This window comes from Peromyscus californicus, unplaced genomic scaffold, assembly GCF_007827085.1.
Source record: "Peromyscus californicus insignis strain IS unplaced genomic scaffold, ASM782708v3 Scaffold_5__1_contigs__length_169319896, whole genome shotgun sequence".
In the NCBI taxonomy this organism is placed as follows: domain Eukaryota; kingdom Metazoa; phylum Chordata; class Mammalia; order Rodentia; family Cricetidae; genus Peromyscus; species Peromyscus californicus.
In genome coordinates this window covers 37,323,532-37,343,914 of record NW_026294573.1, presented here as the reverse complement: position 1 = coordinate 37,343,914, position 20,383 = coordinate 37,323,532, and the positions used below count along the sequence as shown (strand labels likewise).

Below are 20,383 nucleotides of genomic sequence, written 5' to 3'. Positions count from 1 at the left end.
ATGGAGATGAAGAGGTTGGAGTTTGCTCAGCTGGTTTTTGGTCTTGCTTTGGTCCAGTATTTCCTCACTATGCTCCCTTCCCTCCCTTTGGAATGGCAATGTATATTCTGTGCCATTGAACGCTGGAAGTATATGGTCTTTTTTTTACTTTGATTTTACAGAAGGTTACAGTTAATAGATTGCCATGAGTCTCAGAAGAGACTTTGAACTTTGGACTTTTAAACAGTGTTGAGATTGCTACAGATTATGGGAAGTTTTAGACGGCATTTCTGCACTATGATATGGCTACAAGCCTGTGGAGGCCAGGGAGTGGAATGTGGTGGTTTGAATAGGAATGACTGCCATAGACTCATAAATTTGAATGCTTGGTCACCAAAGAGTGACACTATTAGGAGGTGTGGTCTTGTTTGAATAGGTGTGCCTTATTGAAGGAAAAGTGTCACTAAGGGTGGGCTCTTAAGTTTCAAATGTTCAAGCCAGGTCCAGTGGCTCTCCTTCTTTCTGATGCCTGCCAATCAGATGTAGAACTCTCAGCTCCTTCTCCACCACGTCTGCCTGTGTGCCACCATGCTTCCCGCCATGATTATAATGGACTAAAACCTCTGAAATTGTAAACCACCCCCAATTAAATGTTTTCCTTCACAAGAGTTACCATGGTCATTGTCCTCACAACAATATAAATCCTAACTAAGACAATTATGGTTTCTAATTTTTTGTTTTTATGGTATTTCTGTGTGTGGGGAATGTGCACGCATGAGTGCGTGCATGTGTTGAGGGGGCTGTTTCTTGTGCTTTTTTTAAGCACTTTTTCCCCCTGTTTGCTTTGTCCTGTTCTGGGTTGTTTTTATTTTATTTTAAGATGCCTATTTGTTTTCTAATAAGAGAAAGAAAATTTATGGGTTTGGTTATAAGATTTGGGAAGAGTTGGGGGAGGGGAAGCCATGATCAAATTATATTCTATGAAAAAAATCTAATTTCAATTTTTAAAAAAAAAGGAACACTAATTACTCTATCAGAAGACCTGGTTCAATTGTCAGCATTCGTATGGCAGCTCACAACACCTATAATTTCAATTCCAGGCAATCTAACACCCTCTTCTGGCCTCTGTGGGCACCAGGCACACAAGTGTTGCACAGATACACATGCAGGAGAAAAAAAATACATATAATACTTTTATTTTAATGAAAGATTTGTTTATTTTTATGTGAATGTGTCTGCATGTATAATATGCATGCCTAGAACTGATGGAGGCTCAAAAATGATGCTGGGCCTCTGGAACTGGAGTTATAGAAGGCTATGAGCTGGGTGCTGGGAACTAAACCCAGATGCCGTACAAGAGCAGTAAGTGCTTTTAATGCCAAGTTCTCTCTCCAGTCCCTTAATTTAAAACGTAATCGTGCAAGAAAGAAAAAAGACCTACCTCTCAGCATCTACCTATATTTTTTAAAAGGCAAGGTAAGCACATGATGACAGAAAGAGTGCCCTTACCAGAAGCTCACCCTGATGGCACTTTAATCTTGTACTTCTAGCCTCCAAAACTATGACATAATTTTGTTACTTAAGCTGTCCAGAATATAGTACTTTGTTATTGCAGGCCAAGCAGACTAATACAGTATAATTCTTTATTGACATTTGACTTAAGAACTATGAGGATGAGTCTGAGGCCAGCCTGGTCTATATAGTGAGTTCTAGGCCAGCTACAGATATCCTGCCTTAAAAGAGGAGAGAGGAAGAGAGGAAGAAAGAGGAGAGAGGGAGGGATAGAGGTGGGGGGTGGCACATGCTTTTAATCCCAGCATGAGTGGCAGAGGCAGAAAGATCTCCGAGTTCAAGTTCCAGGACAGCCAGGACCACACAGAGAAACCCTGTCTCAAAAACAACAACAAAAAAAGAGCCATAAAGATATACTCTAGGAAACTCAACTTAGTCTAAGCTGTCTAGAGTCTTAGTGTGGTGAGGTCAGAAAAGCTTTTCACAAACAGTAAAATATTAAGCTGAGATCTGAAAAAATGTAAAAACTACCTAGCATAAGAGAAAAAGAGAGCTAGGCTAAGGAGATGGCTCAGTTAGTAAAGTGCCTACTATGCAACCCTGAGTCTGGACTGACAGCTCCCACATAAAAGCGGAGCACAGCAGTGCCACTATGGGAAAGAGGCAAACAAGACACAAATAGAATATACTTCTCCTTCTGACCAACTCTTGACAATTATAAAAGCCTTCTAAAACTTTCCATATGTGGCGATAAGGATATGAAGCAATGAACAAATAGTAAATCAATCATTTCAATGACATCAGTTTCTCCACGCTTTTTAAACTCTTGAGTACTAATTCAATTTAAAGTACACATTCTAAGTTTCTTACTCTTCTGGCTTCTTTGCTGAAAATGCTAAGCAGTATTTTTGCCTCTGACTACACACTGCCTAAAAAGCATCGTCCAATTCTTTTTTTTTTTTTTTTTTTTGGTTTTTCGAGACAGGGTTTCTCCGTGTAGCTTTGCGCCTCTCCTGGAACTCACTTGGTAGCCCAGGCTGGCCTCGAACTCACAGAGATCCGCCTGGCTCTGCCTCCCGAGTGCTGGGATTAAAGGCGTGCGCCACCACCGCCCAGCGCATCGTCCAATTCTATGTTTAAACAAAAGGTTCCGCCGGGAGGCAGTGGCGCACGCCTTTAATCTCAGCACTCAGGAGGCAGAGGCAGGTGGATATCCGTGAGATCGAGGTCAGCCTGGTCTACAGAGTGTGATCTTGGACAGGCTCCAAAGCTACAGAGAAACCCTGTCTCAAAAAAACAAACCAAAACAAACCAAACAAAAGGTTCCATGAGTCTTCGATTGTCTGAGGAAATGATCAGGCATAGAGATCAGGCAGCCATTCACTTCAATTCATGTAAGGCAATTACAGTGCAGAAATCACACAGTTCCTGTTTAAAGCTACAGAGAACTTGCTAACGGCCAAAGCCTAGATTAGTGTCTGCTATACTCTAAATATGGCTTATCCTCTAACAAACCAACAGTGAAATGTTATTTCCAAGGTAACAATATGGAAGAAGTGGGAGGGTTTTCAGAAAATAATTGGGTTGCTAAGAAAAATTAATGCCTTTATCCTAATATTAGATTTAATTACGCCAAATGCAGCAAGGCTGAATGTGACTCTTAGTCCTACTTCTTCCTGCCTTGAGTTGAAGTAGCATAAGGTCTACACCAGTAACTGAACAGATGTTGGCACATGTTTTTAAACTTTCCAGGCTCCTGAACCATAAACCAAATTAAAACTCTATTCTTTTATTCAGCCAGTCTCTGATATTGCTGTAAGAACAGAAAACTCTTTAAGATAGTATCTCTGTTTCCTCTTCTCTACAGGAAAAAAAAAAAATTCCTAACATTTCCAAACTTAGAGATAAAGAGATAGTTTGGGCTGGGGAGACAGCGCAGTGGGTAAACTGCTTACAGTGCAAGCATGAGGACCTGAGTGTGATCCTCAGAATTCACACAGAGAAGCCAGGTATGATGGCCTGCATGTATAAACCTAACAAGTGAAAAGGTAGATTTCAGGGGCTCACTGGCCAACAATCTTGTCTAATTGGTTAAGTCCAAGCTTGTCAAACAATCTCAGAAATCTGAAGAATGACAGTCAAAATGTACTGCTGGCCTCCACATGCTCATGCAACTCATGAACATGCACACACAGCTACTCATACAAAACTACATACATGCAAGAATACTCGCCCATACATGTGCTCATATTGACATACAGATGATATTATTTGCAGTGACAAAGTGAAGATGTTCTGGTTTAGTCAACTTTGTAAGCACTTCAAAGAAATATACCTACTTTCTAAGTTCTAAACTAATAATTTCAGTTAGTTTCCAGCATACAGCGGATTATCAGGAGACATTTACTGAATGATCAGTTGTTTAAATGTCAGTTACTATATCAAAAAATATGGGAAAAAGACCATTTCTGACTATTATTAACATTTTAAGGCCTGGAGTAGCTTAACTTTCTTTACTAATGTTTAAAATGTTTCTTATTTGTTTTAAAGATAGATTCTCCCTATAAGCAAAATCACAGTCATCATGCTTTACCTTCCTAAATGCTGGGATAATAGCATGTGTTATTGTGCTCAGCCAGCACTGACTTTGGTTGGCACTTATGCTTACTTCAGAGTTTGTGTGATCAAAATATCCTTCTAGTACCAAATTAAGTAAGTATATCTCTTCTTTTTTTCCTTCCCTGAAACTTTATTCATTGGAAGCATACCTGTCTTGGGCTTTGACTTCACCTTTTAATTTTTTTTATTTCTGTTTGTGTGTACATGCCTGAACACGCCTCTGGAGATCACAAGACAATTTTAGGGAGCTAATTCTTCCACTATGTAGGTCTTAGGAATCATGTTTAGGTCATCAAGCTTGGAGGTAAGTGCCTTTACACAATGAGCCATCTTGCTAGTTCAATTTCATTTAATATTAAGAAATGGAAAATCTCAGAGAACTTCCAAATAGAGAAAATAAAAGAGGGAAAATGGAACACATAGTAGAAAAATGACCAATTACATATGTGCTAAATACAATGTTGAAAAGCTACCATCTCCAGTATGCACAACCACTCAAGACATCACTCCAACTGAGTCCTAGTAGGATTCCTACCTTGACCAAATTTGAGAAGATTTTATTTCTAGTGTTACACGTGTAACACTAGAAATAAAACCTACTATAAAATTGAATTTAAATAAACAGAGGGGCTAGAGAGATGGTCAGTGGTTAAAAGCACTGGCTGCTCTTCCAGAGGACAGGGGGTTCAGTTCCCAGCCTAAACAACTCTAGTTTCAATAGGGATCTGAAACCCTCTCTGGCCTTTCTTCTGGCACTTCATAAACAGGCAAAACACTTACATACATAAAATAGTCTTTAAAAAGAAATATAGCTGTAAGAGATAGAATTTATCCAAACTTAACCTAAGATGCTTAATAACCATTTTAAAAATAATACATCTTAGAACAAAACCATAATTATTGAAGCAACATTACATACTATTAAGTTATCCTTCTAATAGTTTTAACAGGAATGGAAAGCAGGTGTCATAACCTTCATTTCAAAGATTAGGGAACTAAGATTTAACTAAAAATGAAGTTATCTGTCTAAGTTTACAAAGTCCATTCTGTGACACAGTCAAGACTGAATCCCAGTTCTGACTCACAGCCAGAGTTCCTTTACATTAAACTCAATGAGCTTTTGTTAAAAGTTAAAAAAAAAAAACCCTCAGGGAACAACTTAATTACACGAGTATTAATACAAGTAAAATAATCAATAGGAACAAAATTACCTGTCATACTTTAAAATATATATAAATATATTGGGGACTGGGAGACAAGTGGATGGGGGACACAGGGGTAAGCAACAGACAGTAGGGACAGGCCAAGCATGCTCATGTCACCCACAGGTGGCAAAAAGAAGCCCTTGAAAAAGCCCAAGAAGGAGGATGATAAAGACAAGATTTTCAAGTAGAAACAAAAAGAGAAGCAGAAGAAATTTGAGGAACTAATAGCCAAGGCCATGAGCAAGGACCCCCAGATCACAAATAGAATTAAGAAATCTGGCAAAAAAATACATTGTTCCTTGTGATGGTAACCTTCTTCTATTCCTATTTAAACATACCGATTCTCTGCCATTAACATCTTTTACCACCTACAGGTAGAATCAAGTGTTGCCATGGAGCCTGTTGTACATTTTAATAAACTTTTGTTTAAAAAAAAAAAACAACAACAAACGTAAAGTAGCTACTGTCTGTAGTTCTCATTCAGCTACTCCTACCTCAGCTGTGAATTTAAAGCAAATTCAATATGGAATCTTGCCTGCACCTACTGTTCTGTCTTTGTTGTACTCTGACTTCTGCATCACCTTGAAATAAACCAATTCATTTAAAGGTAGGGGGGAAAGGCATGTATTTGTGTGTATTTGTGTGTGTGTGTGTGTGTGTGTGTGTGTGTGTGTGTGTGTGTGTGTGTGTGTAGAGAGGGAGAGAGAGAGACAGAGAGACAGAGAGAGAGAGAGAGGAGAGAGAGAGAGAGAGAGAGAGAGAGAGAGAGAGAGAGAGAAATTTAAAGGCCAGCAAATGGTTCAAAAGGTAAAGGCATTTGCCATAGACCCTGAAAACCTGAGTTCAAGTTTCAGAACCCACATAATGAAGAGAAGGGTTCCTGCTAATTATCTTCTGATTGCACATATGGCGTAGCATAATCATATTCATCCACACATACACTAAATCTCTTTAGTGCACTTAATGAACAAATAATACCATTGTAGCCACCTCATATACAATAGCTCATGTTTTCATAAGGAAAAGTTTCAAAGCCATTGTTTATCATAGTTCTATTCCTTTAATAGTTACAAAAATTGTATGTGTGCGTGTGTTCTCACAGGTGTGTATGTATGAGCATGTATGTTTGTGTAAGTGTGAATATACATATGTCATAACACGTGTGGATGTCAAGAGGGCAACCTCCAGTGCTTGACAATGTCTCTTTGTTGTTTGCCACTGTACATGCTTAGCTAGCCAGTCCTTACCTTCACCTCCCATCTTCCCATAAGAACCCTGAGATGCATATATGCAGTACTGAGCCCAGCTTCAGGTGGGTTTGGGGGATGTGACCCAGGTCCTAATGCCTGTGCAGCATGCACAATTGTCCACTAAGACATATCCTTAGCCTGGTCTTTTCCAAATTAGACCTTAGTCAATTATAGCAGATGTTGGTATGAATGTAAATTAGATAAAGGTGAATCAAATAAATTGATGGGTCTGAGCATGGAAATTCCAATTCAGTAAATTCACATTCTACCTTTATTTACTTTGCATTACCAGAGATGGATCCTCATGCATGAGCCTCATCCAAGCTAAGCATACATTCTGCTGCCACTGAGCTACTTCTCCAACACCAAATTATGCTTTTTAACACACATTCCAGAGATTCCAATTAGCCAAATCAGCAATGAATCCCCAAGAATTCTTAGGAAAAAAGTACCCAAATAAGACATAAGAAATTAAAATCCAAGGACAAAGACTACTTTCCAATTTCCACTAACCTTGAATCCAGATTAAAAGAGAATGGGAACCTGTTTTAACCTACTCTCTAAATGTAGCAACCTTTGCTCCAACTTATCAGAAGAACCATTTGCCTCACCATAGCCATGTTATGGAATAACAGACACAAAGAATTTCAGATTTAATACTCCAACATTCTTAGCTTAATAAATCTACTAAAAGTAAATCCTAAAATAAGAATATAATTGTGATGAGTACATGACAGCACTTCTACCCAACTGTTAGGCAAAATTTGGGCCAGAGAAGGGGACTTGGGGCAAGGAGGTTACTGAGGGGAAAAGTCTCTGATCTAATGAGAAACATAAGCAGAAAACAAGATTCTTTTTATTTTTTTTAAAGTGGAAATGAATGTTTGCCTGTACATATGTCTGTATACTAAATGTATACCTAAGTATGCCTGTTGCCCATGGAGGTCAGAAGAGGGCATCAGATCCCTTGGAAATGGAGTTATGGATAGCTGCAAGCCACCATGTGGGTGCTGGGAACTGAACACAAGTCCTCTGCTATAAACCACTGAACCATCTATCTTTCCAGCATCCAGAAAACAAGACTCTTGAATGAGATTTCTACAATGGATATTAACAATAGGTTCTTAAGACTGTTCCCAATCAGGAGACCATCACAGACAAAATCATAATGGTAAGGATCATCTACTTACAAGCTGCCTCTCCTTGGAAGGCTCAATTCCTTCTGAAAAACAAAACACATAAACAAGTTAAGATAAGGAAAAAAAAAAAGCACCCATCTGAATCCTGTGAACCTGCCTAAATGGCCTAAGAAATGTTTAGCATTGTCTTAATAATAGCACACTTTCTATGTGGTAGTCTCTTCCTTTGCCTCTAAAATTTGATGAAATTTGGGCATGATGGTGCAAGGTTTAACCCCAGCACTCAGAAGGCAGAGATATGCAGATCTCTATATACTTATTTGTAAAACCAAGCAAGCCTGATCTATATACTTATTTGTAAATCAGCCAGGGATATACAAGGTTCTGAGCATTCACTTGTCCATACCCATTTCAGAAATATTCCTCCATTACCAATATTCAGCCATGTTTTACATTCAGAAGAGATTTTACTGTTATGCTAAAATATAAATAGCAATAAAATGACAATATAAAACACAGAAACGTGAACTTATGAATTTCAAAGACTATTTCAAATGAATGGCTGAGACTTAAAATGTGTTCATTAAATAATCGAATTGTCAAAACCCATCTTTATTAGATAAAACACCCCAACTACTTCTTCTTCCTTCTCCTTCTTCTCTTCCTCCTCCTCCTCCTCCTCCTCCTCCTCCTCCTCCTCCTCCTCCTCCTTCTCCTTCTTCTTCTTTTTTGAGACAGGGTTTCTCTGTGTAGTCCTGGCTGTCCTGGAACTCATTCTGTAGACCAAGCTGGTCTCAAACTCCCAGAGATCCACATGCCTCTGCCTCCTGAGTGTTGGGATTAAAAGCGTGCACCACAACTGCCTGGTGTTTCTTCAATTTAATCACTCATTTCGTATGCATTTTATTACTCAAAAATGTTATAATTATTGATTTTATGTTTTAATTACTATCAATTACCATTTTTCTTTGGTTTTTGTAATTTTCATATTAACTGCTTTTTAAAAAGCTTTCGCGCCGGGCAGTGGTGGAGCACGCCTTTAATCCCAGCACTCGGGAGGCAGAGCCAGGCAGATCTCTGTGAGTTCGAGGCCAGCCTGGGCTACCAAGTGAGTTCCAGGAAAGGCACAAAGCTACACAGAGAAACCCTGTTTCAAAAAACCAAAAAAAAAAAAAAAAAAGCTTTCACAAAAAGTTTACATAAAAGGCACAAAAACTATAAAAAATAAATAAGATATTAATAAAACAAATGGTCAGTATGACCTCTTTATTCTTCCCTCCTAAAAGGAAGATATCCCAGATGGTTACACTGTTTCCCACTAGATGTAACCACCTTCCCAGGTTAGATTCTAGTAACTCTTTGTGCCAGCCTTTAATTGGTAATGAATCACAAAGGATTCATATCATTAGCAGCAAGGATATAAAACAAATATGGAGGCGGAGTATGCTTTAAAATATTTTAGTCAAACATTATAATACAGAAAACACAAAACAAAAGATGATCACAAAGACCAAAGAGATTGTTCAGTAAAGTACTTAGCATGCAAGCATGAGAGCTTAAATTAGTCCTCCAGAGCCAATATAAAAAGCCAGATGCTTAATAATTTCAGTGCTACAGGGGCAGAGATAGACATATCTTTGGGGCTTGCTGGTCAGCCAGCTTCATCAAATAGGGCAGCCCCAGGTCCCAGTGAGAGAACCTATTTCAAAAAACAAGGTGGATCATTCTGAGAAATGACACTCTCTGGCCTCCATGTTGATGCACACCCTTATTCACATATGAAACCATATACATCTAACTTAAATCATATAAAGTAATAACTATGTGTCTGTAATACGTAAAAAGACACCTACATTAACTATTAAGGATAGTTCTAGTTAAGGTTTTATATACACCCTTACAGTAAGAACTGGGACCCCTGTAACTTGCTTTCACTGTTTTAAGTCCCAGTTTTTTACCAGTCCCCTTTTTAAAAATTCTCCCTAAAACTCAAGTTTTTTCAATGGAGTGTAACTGGGTATATAAACCACACTCTAGGGCAGGCCCCATGCCCAGGAGTAGTTGGTCAACACAAAACAGACTCCAAGGTTTTTTCTGTGCTTTTTCTATTATTTTTGTCTGCTGTGGGATGTTCTGTATGCTGTGAATGTGTTGCTCTGATTGGTTGATAAATAAAAAGCTGATTGGCCAGTAGCCAGGCAGAAAGTATAGGCGGGATAAACAGACAAGGAGAATTCTGGGAAAAGGAAGGCTGAGTCAGGAGATGCCAGCCCACAGTCCAAGGAGCAGCATGTAATGGCACACAGGTAGAGGCACGGAAAACATGGCGACATATAGATTAACAGAAATGGGCTGAGTTTAAATGTAAGAGCTAGTCAATGGAAAGCCTGAGCTAATGGCCAAACAGTCTTAATTAATATAAGCTTCTGAGTGATTATTTTATAAGTGGCTGCGGGGTCTGTGGGGCTGGACAGGACCTGGGAAAACTTCAGCTACATTTGTCTAATTGTTTTTTGTTTTGATTCTCCAGTTTGTTTTTGGTTTTTGAGAGAGAAAATGAGAACATGAGGTAGAGAAGTGGGGAGAATCTCGGAAGAACTAGGAAAAGGGAAAGAATATGATTAAAATATATCACATAAAAATGTTTAAATAAAAAAATTAAACTGTTAAAAAAAAAAAGAATTCCTCCCTATCCCCCTGCTAGTCCAGGAATTGAACCTAGAATCTTATACATGCTGTTAAGTGATATACCATGGAGCTATATATATTCCTGATTCTTTTTTTACTTTGTATTTCACAGCAGGGTTTTATTATGTTGTCTTATTATGCTAGCCCTGAACCCACTCTGTGACACAGGCAGGCTTCAGATTTGCAATCCTCTGCCTCAAGTCTCCAGAACATCCAGATTACAGACCTGAGTCATCAAAAATAACTAAAACTATACTTCGTTTGTTATTTTTATGTGTCTTCTCATTATTATCTAACTTATTATATTATCTAATATTATCATTATTATCTAATAAGATAACTAATATAACTAATAACTACATAACATATAGTCTCACCTATAAATATACCAATATGTATTTATCCAATTCTCAAATACAAATTTCTTTCTTTCATTCTTTTTCTACTTCATTAAAACTATACTTCTATATAAACATACTTTTTTGGTTTTTTTCAAAACAACATTTCTCTGTGTAGCTCTGGCTGTCCTGGAACTCACTTTGTAGAACAAGCTGGCCTCAAACTCACAGAGCTCCTCCTGCTTCCGCCTCCTGAGTGCTAAGATTAAAGGTGTGCACCACCACTGACCAGCACACATTTTTATACTTATTTCCTAGGATACATCTACAAAATATTTCTTGTACTATGTAGAGTAAAGCAGACTTATAATCCCAGCACTGGAAATGTACAGGTAAGAGGATTAGAGTTCAAAGTCATCCTCAGATACACAGTAAATCTGAGGTCAATCTGGGCTATATCAGATCCTATCTAAAAAAAAAAAAAAGTTCCTGAAAAATATTATTTCAGAAATATTATCAGACATTCCAAACTTTTCCAAAGAACCATTGGACCCATAACTCTCTACTTCGAAAGATTTGCACATTTTTTCATTCCCAGATTTAGCTCTAATCTTAAACACTTATAATTGCTTGTATAATTATCAAGGCTAAAATGTCCAATGTTCTTTTTAATCAAACTTCATTCTAGCTATAAGTCTCTCCCCCCCATTTCAGATAATGGTAGTTCCATGAACTAACAAAAGAAAACATAAACATAAAGAATTGTTCTATAATATTGGTATGGGAAATAATTTGAGATAATATCCCTATGATGGTCTGAAACTCATGGCTTCCACTGATCCTCCTACCTCAACTTCTTAAGCTGTTGGGACTAAAGGTACATACCTAGATAAGGGAGTATTTGGATGAGAATACAACAGAAAATTATACTTTGCTTTACCACTAGAAAGTTCTATCAACAACCTAATGCTAGTTTTTACAATGGCTCTCTGCAGGCAGGAGTTAGCTTTTCACAATGACCCCCTGCCACTTACTATCAACAACTGCCATGGACCAAAGTTAAGTTTTAATGAGTTCTACATGACTCCTAGTACATCTCATCCAATAAACTTTAATCAAATGCCCACACGTGACTACCTGCTTTGCACTGTTTCATATCCTTCCCTGCTAGGGGAAACCAGCTATATCAGGAAAGCTACAGGTTTTTGCAAACACTATTAACTGTGTTAGGAAAAACTGCAGTCTTTTTACAAACCTCAATTAGCTAAAATCTTGTTAATAGAAATTGTAAATCTTAAAATGCATATGTCTCTAAGTTTGAACTTCGAAATTGAAAAAATTCTTTTGTCCATGCCTAATCCTTACTTCTTACTAAAAAGGGGCTTGAAACATGCCCCCATTGCCACAGTATCAGAAGCCTGAACTCTGACTATGGTCCCAGTTAACTGGAAGCTTCTCTCCCCGCCCCCCGCCCTCTCTGAATAAAGTTTGCTTCTGGTTTAAAAAACTTTGGTGGTCTGTACCTCATTATTTGCACCACCCCTCCCCTGACCCAACACCCCATTACCTCAAACTCTCTGCATTCTTATAAATTTTCAATGAGTGTGCCAAACATCTATCCCTTTTAAAGAAAAAAAAAATCCCGTAATTACTACATACCCCTTTCCAATTACTACTTCATCAAATAAAATGTTAGTCTCTAAAAACTATTACTGTACCCCAAACTCTAATATATATTGCTAGAAGAGTCTCTACAATTGCATTAACCATTGTAGGTCCTTCAAACTCATGCATTTGCAAATTACTTCCTGCTGAAGATGATACTTCCCAAAGAAACAAAACAAAGAAAGTATTTTCTGATTACACTGAAAAAACAAAAGTCCATGAACTATATTCTGAAGTTAGACAGAAGACTACACACCGGGTGGCGGTGCGCACGCCTTTAATCCCAGCACTCAGGAGGCAGAGCCAGGCGATCTCTGTGAGTTTGAGGCCAGCCTGGGCTACAGAGCGAGATCCAGGACAGGCAGCAAAACTACATGGAGAAACCCTGTCTTGAAAAATCAAAAACAAAACAAAAGTTGACAACACATACTAAATCCTAGAAATCACTTGCTCGCTTTCATTTACCATAAAGCAAACTTCTGATGGTATTACACATGTTCAGTGATGCCATGTGGGAATCACTGCCTATGTATGTATTACTCTGTATTCAAAATAACTAAACCCATAAAATATTTTCAAAGAAAAGACAAATGCCAAGTGTCGAAAGGCAATAACCACTACCCCCACAAGTAAATATGCAAGCAAGAGTCACAAGGTTGGTGCTTGTCCTTCATGTCCACAGTCACCAGTTAGGGGAAGGGCTGATTTGTAGTTTGGCTTAAGTCTGATTTGAGTTTTTCCCCCAGTGCCAGACATTGAAACCAGGGCCCCACTGCCCTACCGAACTACAGTCCAGCTCAGGTCTATATATTAAGCCGTTTCTGACTGAGGTGGTTCCCTCCCTGAACTTCCCACATACTTTCTAAGGAATTCACAGAGTGCAATCTTGTGTGTGTCTGTCATAGTGACCAAATACCTAAAAAACAAACAAACAAAAAAAAACCTTAAGGAAGGAAAGATTTACTTTGTTCATGGTTTCAGAGACTTCAGTGTCTTAGAAGTAGAAAGAGAGCCGGGCGGTGGTGGCGCACGCCTTTAATCCCAGCACTCGGGAGGCAGAGCCAGGCGGATCTCTGTGAGTTCGAGGCCAGCCTGGTCTACAGCGCGAGATCCAGGAAAGGCGCAAAGCTACACAGAGAAACCCTGTCTCGAAAAACAAAACAAAAAAAAAAAAAAAAAAAAAAAGTAGAAAGAGAGACAAACGCCTGTGTTAGTGGGCTTTCTTCTTCCTTACTTATTCCATCTAGGCTCCCAGGGGAGAAATCGGTATCACCCATACTCAAGGTAGATCACCCTTCCCTTTAATGAATCCTTTCTGGAAATACTACTCCCACCACCCTATCACATATCCCCCCTAAAGGTATGCTTTACTAATCTCCTAGATCAGTGGTCTCAACCTGTAGGTCTTGGAGGTCAAATGACCCTTTCACAAAGGTCACATATCAGGAATTTTACATTGAAGGGCTCTATCTATCTAGCAAGCCCGAGAATGGCAAACATGGTGTCAAGTGGTTTTGCATTATACCCTTCTCCCCCTTGCTAAAAACAGACTACATTCTTAAAGCTAGACACCAAGGTCTACTTCCTTATTTGGCCACTTCCTCCTCCTAAGGCCAACCATGAAGGTCCAGCTATCAAAGCACTTAGGTCCAGCAATCAAAAGCCCCTTTTGCCTACCCTAATTAACACACCCAATCAAAACAAGCCAACTCATCCTAACATGGGTTTTCCCCTTTCCCTTTATAAACTGCCATTTGCCTATGGGTCATGTCGTCTCCTCTCTATCCACAGGCAGTCCTTTGTTCCTCTGGGGCAAATATACCTTCCCCCCTCCGCTGTTCCTTTCACCTTCTCCCTCTTCTGTCTCCTGTCATTTTGTCTCTGACTCCCTGACCTTTGTCCCTCTGGGGCAAATAAATCTCCTTTGTGCTGAGAACTTGGTCTTGGTGTGTCATACAAGTCATAACAGTAGTTATGAAGTAGCAATGAAAATAATTTTATAGTTGGGTCACTACAACATGAGAAACTGTATTAAAGGGTCACAGCTTTGGTAAGGCAGAGAACCACTGTCCTAGATACTTTTTAATCCAATCCAGATTAACCATCATAGTATACATTTTCCACCATTCATTCATCTTCCTTTGTAGTAGCATGCACAAAGCCCTGAATCTCATCCACAGTACACCATAAACTGGGTATGGTGCTGCAAGCCTATAATCCCAGCACTCAGAGAAAGCAGAGACAGAGGATGAGAAGTTCAAGGTCATCCTCAGCTACATGGTGAGTTCTGGACCAGCCTGGGCTAGAGACTCTATCTTAAAAAACAAATAAATACAAAATTAAGAAAACACAATAAATGTGTGAAGCATCAGAGCAAAAAAAAAAAAAAAAATAGAGGCTTAAGAGGACTACATTGAAAATCTTTTCTTTAAATTTTCAAAGGTATCTAACTGTGCTTGGTGGCACACACTTTTAAACCCAGTACTTGAGAGGCACAGACAGGTGGATTTCTGAGTTCTAGGCCATCATGATCTATATATCAAGTTCTAGGCCAGCCGGGGCTGCAAAGCAAGACCTGTCTCAACAAAACAAAAACAAATGTCCATTAAAAATCAACAAGGCCAGGTGGTGGTGGTGCACGCCTTTAATCCCAACACTCAGGAGACTATGAGTTTGAGGCCAGCCTGGTCTACAGAGCCAGATCCAGGACAGGCACCAAAACTACACAAAGAAACCCTGTCTTGGAAAAAAAAAAAAAAATCAACAAAAGATAGCTCACATACATTCAAGTTGTAATGCTGACTTACATGGAAGAACACAGGTGACCAAGGGAATATATAGGACTTCAGAGTTTGGATGTGATTTTTGCTGCCACACCAGCATGATCTTTGAGATTTTTTTTTTTTTTTTTTGGTTTTTCAAGACAGGGTTTCTCTGTGTAGCTTTGCGCCTTTCCTGGAACTCACTTGGCAGTCCAGGCTGTCCTCGAACTCACAGAGATCCACCTGCCTCTGCCTCCCGAGTGCTGGGATTAAAGGCGTGAGCCACCACTGCCCGGTGATCTTTGAGATTTTTAAGTAAAACAACTCCATGTATAAAATACCTGGTACCTGGAAAAATGTGTTTTTAAAATAGAACAGAATCCACATAGCAGAGGAATTCTAAATATTCAAGACTGGTCTGATTATTCTTGTCTGCAAAGATGCTAGACTTACGTCAGTGAGATTTAAAAACGACATATTTAGGTCTTAACTGCATGATGATGACTGGGGGTTAATACGTACAGAAGGAAAACTCAAAAGAATGAATCTGAGAAAAGGGAAATACAAACAAACAGAAATGAGGGCCACACAACACTGACTAGGGATTATATGTGTGTGGCAGAGCAAAAAAGTAGATTCACCATAAAGAAAAAAAAATCCCTTAAGCTTTGAAGTCATCTAACTTACTAACTTGATAAAAATATTTTAGAATACAAAAGACTGTTATGGATAAAGCTTTAAAAACATTCTCTTTCTCTTTTTAAAAATCAAATGCCCTATGGGAAAGATAACCAAACTATAATTCCTAGACCCAGAGATGTTAGGTAAAGAGGAAGGGGGTAATGGAGAGATCTCCCTAGGAGTGGGAATAGATTTTACAGGTGGACTGGGGGCAGGTAGGGAAGGAAGCAGGGGAAATCAGGTTTGGGGGGTGGAGTGCAGAGAGTCGGATGGAATTGGGAGGGGGAACATTTGGGGAAAACCTAGTATAGTAGAAATTTCCTGGAATCTATGAAGGTGATCCTAAAGAGGACTCCTAGTAATGGGGAATATGGAGTCTCAACTGGTCACCTCTTGTAGCCACGTAAGGCTTCCAGTGGTAGGACTAGAGTATAATCGAGTTGTTGTCTAAACGATCCAGGATTTACACGAAGACTAAATGTTCTCTCCACAAACAGACAGCAGAGCCCCACTGCTGAGGATAACACCCACACAACTCATTGAACATGGAGAAGTAGAGCTGGCAGCTACATGGAGCCCTCACCTCTACATTCTCTTTAGTGTGGGAGGGTACTTTGAAGGGTACCTACAAGAAAAATATGGACACCAAACTAGCAAGAAAACCTTTGACCTACAATCCGTCCTGCCTATAAAATATACTAGGGCAGTGTTGGCACAGAACTTGTGGGAGTAGCCAACCAGTATCTGTAGATGTAACCAACGGTCTTATAAAATAAGAAACACAGAGCCAATTCAGAGAAGAAAGCCAAGAGGTCAGAGCTAAGAGCCTCACCCTTCCTGATTCAGGAATCCTCTCCAGCCAAGAGAGCTCTCCGCAAAGGACCTACTTCCTGTGTGTCTGTCTTTAAAGTCTTCCTGTTCTGCCTTCTCATTGGTTGTAAACCCAAACATGTGACTGCCTCGTCACTGCCTGAATGTACCGCCCTCCAGGTCCTTAAAGGCGTGCGCCACCGCCGCCATGCACTTGCTATGACTCTAATAGCTCTGACCCCCAGACAACTTTATTTATTAACATACAATTAAAATCACATTTCAGTACAAGTAAAATACCACCACAAGTATCTGATCTGACCTAAGGCCCACTCCACAAGAAGGAACTCATACCCAATACTGCTTGGGTAACCAAGAACCAAAGACTAGAGACTAGACATCCCAGAGACCTAGGTTAAAAACCAAACACTACTAGCCTTGAAGAAGAAGAGGAGGAGGAAGAGGAGGAGGAGGAAACACACACAGAATAAAATAATTCCCAATGATATTCTGCTATACTCATAGATCAGGATCCAGTCATCAGAGAGGTTTTCTCCATCAGCAGATGGGAACAGATGCAGAGATCCATAGACAGACATGTAGAGAAAGAGTCTAAATGGGAAGTCTCCATCAAATCCCTCCCCTCTGAGCTCAAGGAATCCCACAGAAGAGGTGGAGAAAGACTATAAAGAGCCAGGGGATGGAAGACACCAGGAGCACAAATAAGGCCCTGTGAATCAACTAAGCACAGCACACAGGCAGGCGCTCACAGGGACTGAAGCAGCAAGCCCAGGTCCTCTTGAGTATATATTATAGCTATTAGCTTAGTATTTTTAATGGAACTCCTCACTGTGAGAACAAGTGGGTCCCTGACTCTTACATCTACTATTGGAACTTTTTCCTCCTGTTGGATCGTTGTGTCCAATTTTGATATGATAGTTTTTCTTTCATATTATTATTGTATTTTATCATGTTTGGTTGTTATCTCTTAAAAGGCTGTTCTTTTCTAATGAGAGACAGAAAGGGAGTAGACCTGGAAGGGGGGGAGGAAATGGGAGAAATAGAGGGAGGGAAAACTATAATCAGGATATATTATGAGAGAAAAGAATCTATTTCCTTTTTTTAGAAAAGCATCTATTTTCAATAAAAAAAATATTCTTTTAAAAAATAGAATGCTTGACATTTCTGTGCCTCTTGATTTTGTTTTTTAAGGACTGAAAACTGAATCACCCTTTATATGATGATCATAACTTATTAATGGACATAATATCTAAATAAAAATCCCAAGTAAATTTTTGCAGCAATAATACTTCCCAATATGCCTTAAGTATTAAGTATTTCTGAACAACGGCACTTTAAAAATTCTGATTTCTGAGCAGCATGGTCAGAAAAGGAGAAAAGAGGGGACACAAAATTAGATTTTACCTAAGGCTAATAGTTTTACCTACACAATCAATACTCTAAATTTAGAACCTGATGCTAGAATCTCTATGTAATAAAGACTTTATGGGCAAATACCTGATGTGGAAATGATAGTGCTGAGAGTTGACAGAAAAACGTGTTTGTTTATGGTGACTAGTCAGTTGACCTTTCAAAGCTCAAAATTATTTCTAACAAAGTGAACTGGGAAACCAGGCACTATAAAAGTGCCTTCTTCAATTCACAAAGAATGCCAATGTCAAATGTCTCTCAATGTAGTTGTTTCAAAAGCAGAAAAAGAGGATAAAAGTCAAGTTTTACCGTAAGACCTACATCTGAATTACTTTTCATGCAAAACAGTTAATTGTGGTGGTATTTTACTTGTACTGAAATGTGATTTTAATTGTATGTTAATAAATAAAGTTGCCTGGGGGTCAGAGCTATTAGAGCCATAGCAAGTGCATGGCGGTGGTGGCGCATGCCTTTAAGGACCTGGAGGGCGGTACATACAGGCAGTGATGAGGCAGTCACGTGTTTGACTGCATAATGCTTTATTAACTTTGAATTTTCTTAATGCCAATGAGAAAGGGACAACAGCTGCAGAGAGACATTGGATAATAGAAAAAACTACAGAATTAAATCAGCCTATATACTTTAAGGATGTGCTGACCTCAGAATGGAAACCAGGGTATGTGTTACGTTGGGGACGAGGTTTTGCTTTTGTTTCTACAGGAGAAGATAAGTTGTGGGTACCATCAAAATTGATAAAGGTTCGATTTGAACAAGAGAAACCTCTTAATTAGAGGAGGTGATAGTTCATCAACCAGCATGAACATCCAATTTAAACTAACTTATACCAGTAACACATGTCTTTTCATTTAAACAGATAATAACTTGCCAAAAAGGAACATCCCCAAAATTAGTCTTGGGGAAAGGTTTTTGTTTTTGTCTTTTAGGAGAATGAAGGTTAAGGAATCTGAAGAACACTGGACAAATGAGACAACTGAAGAAAAGGGACAAATCATCTATCCCAGGAAACAGAGTGAAATGGCATATGGGTATATAATATCTAAAAAATTTTATGTCTTTCTAAAGGTTTGTTTCTGCTTTTCTCTAAAATTTTAACACTATTGGTCTTCTAATAGTCCCAGTTCAATTAAAATTTAAAGCTGACTTTGGAATTGGAGAATGGCTCTCTCCTTCTTTAAACTCAAGCATGTTGTTAAAAGGAAAATGCAAACTCCCTGTATCATGCCAGAATATAAGAGCCATCTTCTGCTATGGGACAGGAGAAAAGCCAAATTAATTAAGGGACTATTCTATTACTAATCTCAACTCTTTGATTCTATTCTGATTCTTTAAACTTTTCTTAAAGTATAAATTTTTAGATTTATAAAGATTTATAAATAAAGATTTATAAATAAAATTTACAAGATTAATATATATAGATATATAGATATATATACATTTTAAACTTTGTTAAGATATGAATGGTCATATAGAGTACTAACTAATTCTAGAAAAAATGTTTCAATTAGCTGCATATGTCTTTGTGTTCGAGTCTCTTATCAGTTTTCTGCAGGAAATCACGGCCAGGCCTAACATCAACTGAAGTCTCCAGGAAGAAGATGGGGCCCCACAACAACAACAATTCCACGTGGACAATAATAACATCACTAAGCAGACAAACATCATCTACAGATCAGCTTTGAACTACAAAGTGCTCAGAGCAATTTTCAGATGACTAGCTGAGATGATCCAGTCTCAAAGACTACTTGAATAAGGACTTGAGATAAACCCTGAACTTTGGCATTATACACAGACTAGATAATGAAGGACATAGTTACCTTTCCTAGAATTTGACAATTAACCTAAAATCTTTCTTTCAGGATAAAGATAACTTCGCCCATACCTAGCAGGAAGCAATTTTAAGAATACGACGCCCACGTTCCCAAAGAGGTGGTGTGGGGCGGGTGGTTTTTTGGTCTTTTTAATGGGTTTTGGGTCTGGGATAATTTTCATTGTTTAGGGGAGTTGGTTACAAGTTGGTGTCAAGGGTTAGGAAAAAGGCTAAGCAAAGGAGATTAGATTTTTTAAAAAAAGAGAGAAAGAAAGAAAAGAAGAAAAAGACAATTGCTAGTTTTAAATACGTTACATTGGATTGGATTGTTTTATACTGTATACAAATTATATATATTGAAATTGATATTGTTAGAAAATGCTATATGTATATTTCTAATTGTACTTATACCATTCATTTAACAATGCAATTTTCTGATCCTTGAATGTTATTATTACCAACTATTAGGATATAAA

The 20,383-nt window shown here is 38.6% G+C and overlaps 1 protein-coding gene across 12 annotated transcripts in view; it reads right to left on the bottom strand.

The window, feature by feature from the left end:
- Mast2 (microtubule associated serine/threonine kinase 2) overlaps nucleotides 1-20,383 on the bottom strand; it is a 176,464-nt gene that overhangs the window by 98,049 nt on the left and 58,032 nt on the right. For all 12 annotated transcript variants that reach the window (XM_052715918.1, XM_052715908.1, XM_052715914.1 and 9 more), the window contains one exon: nucleotides 7,756-7,787. In XM_052715918.1, the coding sequence (XP_052571878.1) occupies nucleotides 7,756-7,787 (32 nt within the window). The remainder of the gene's footprint in view (nucleotides 1-7,755; nucleotides 7,788-20,383) is intronic.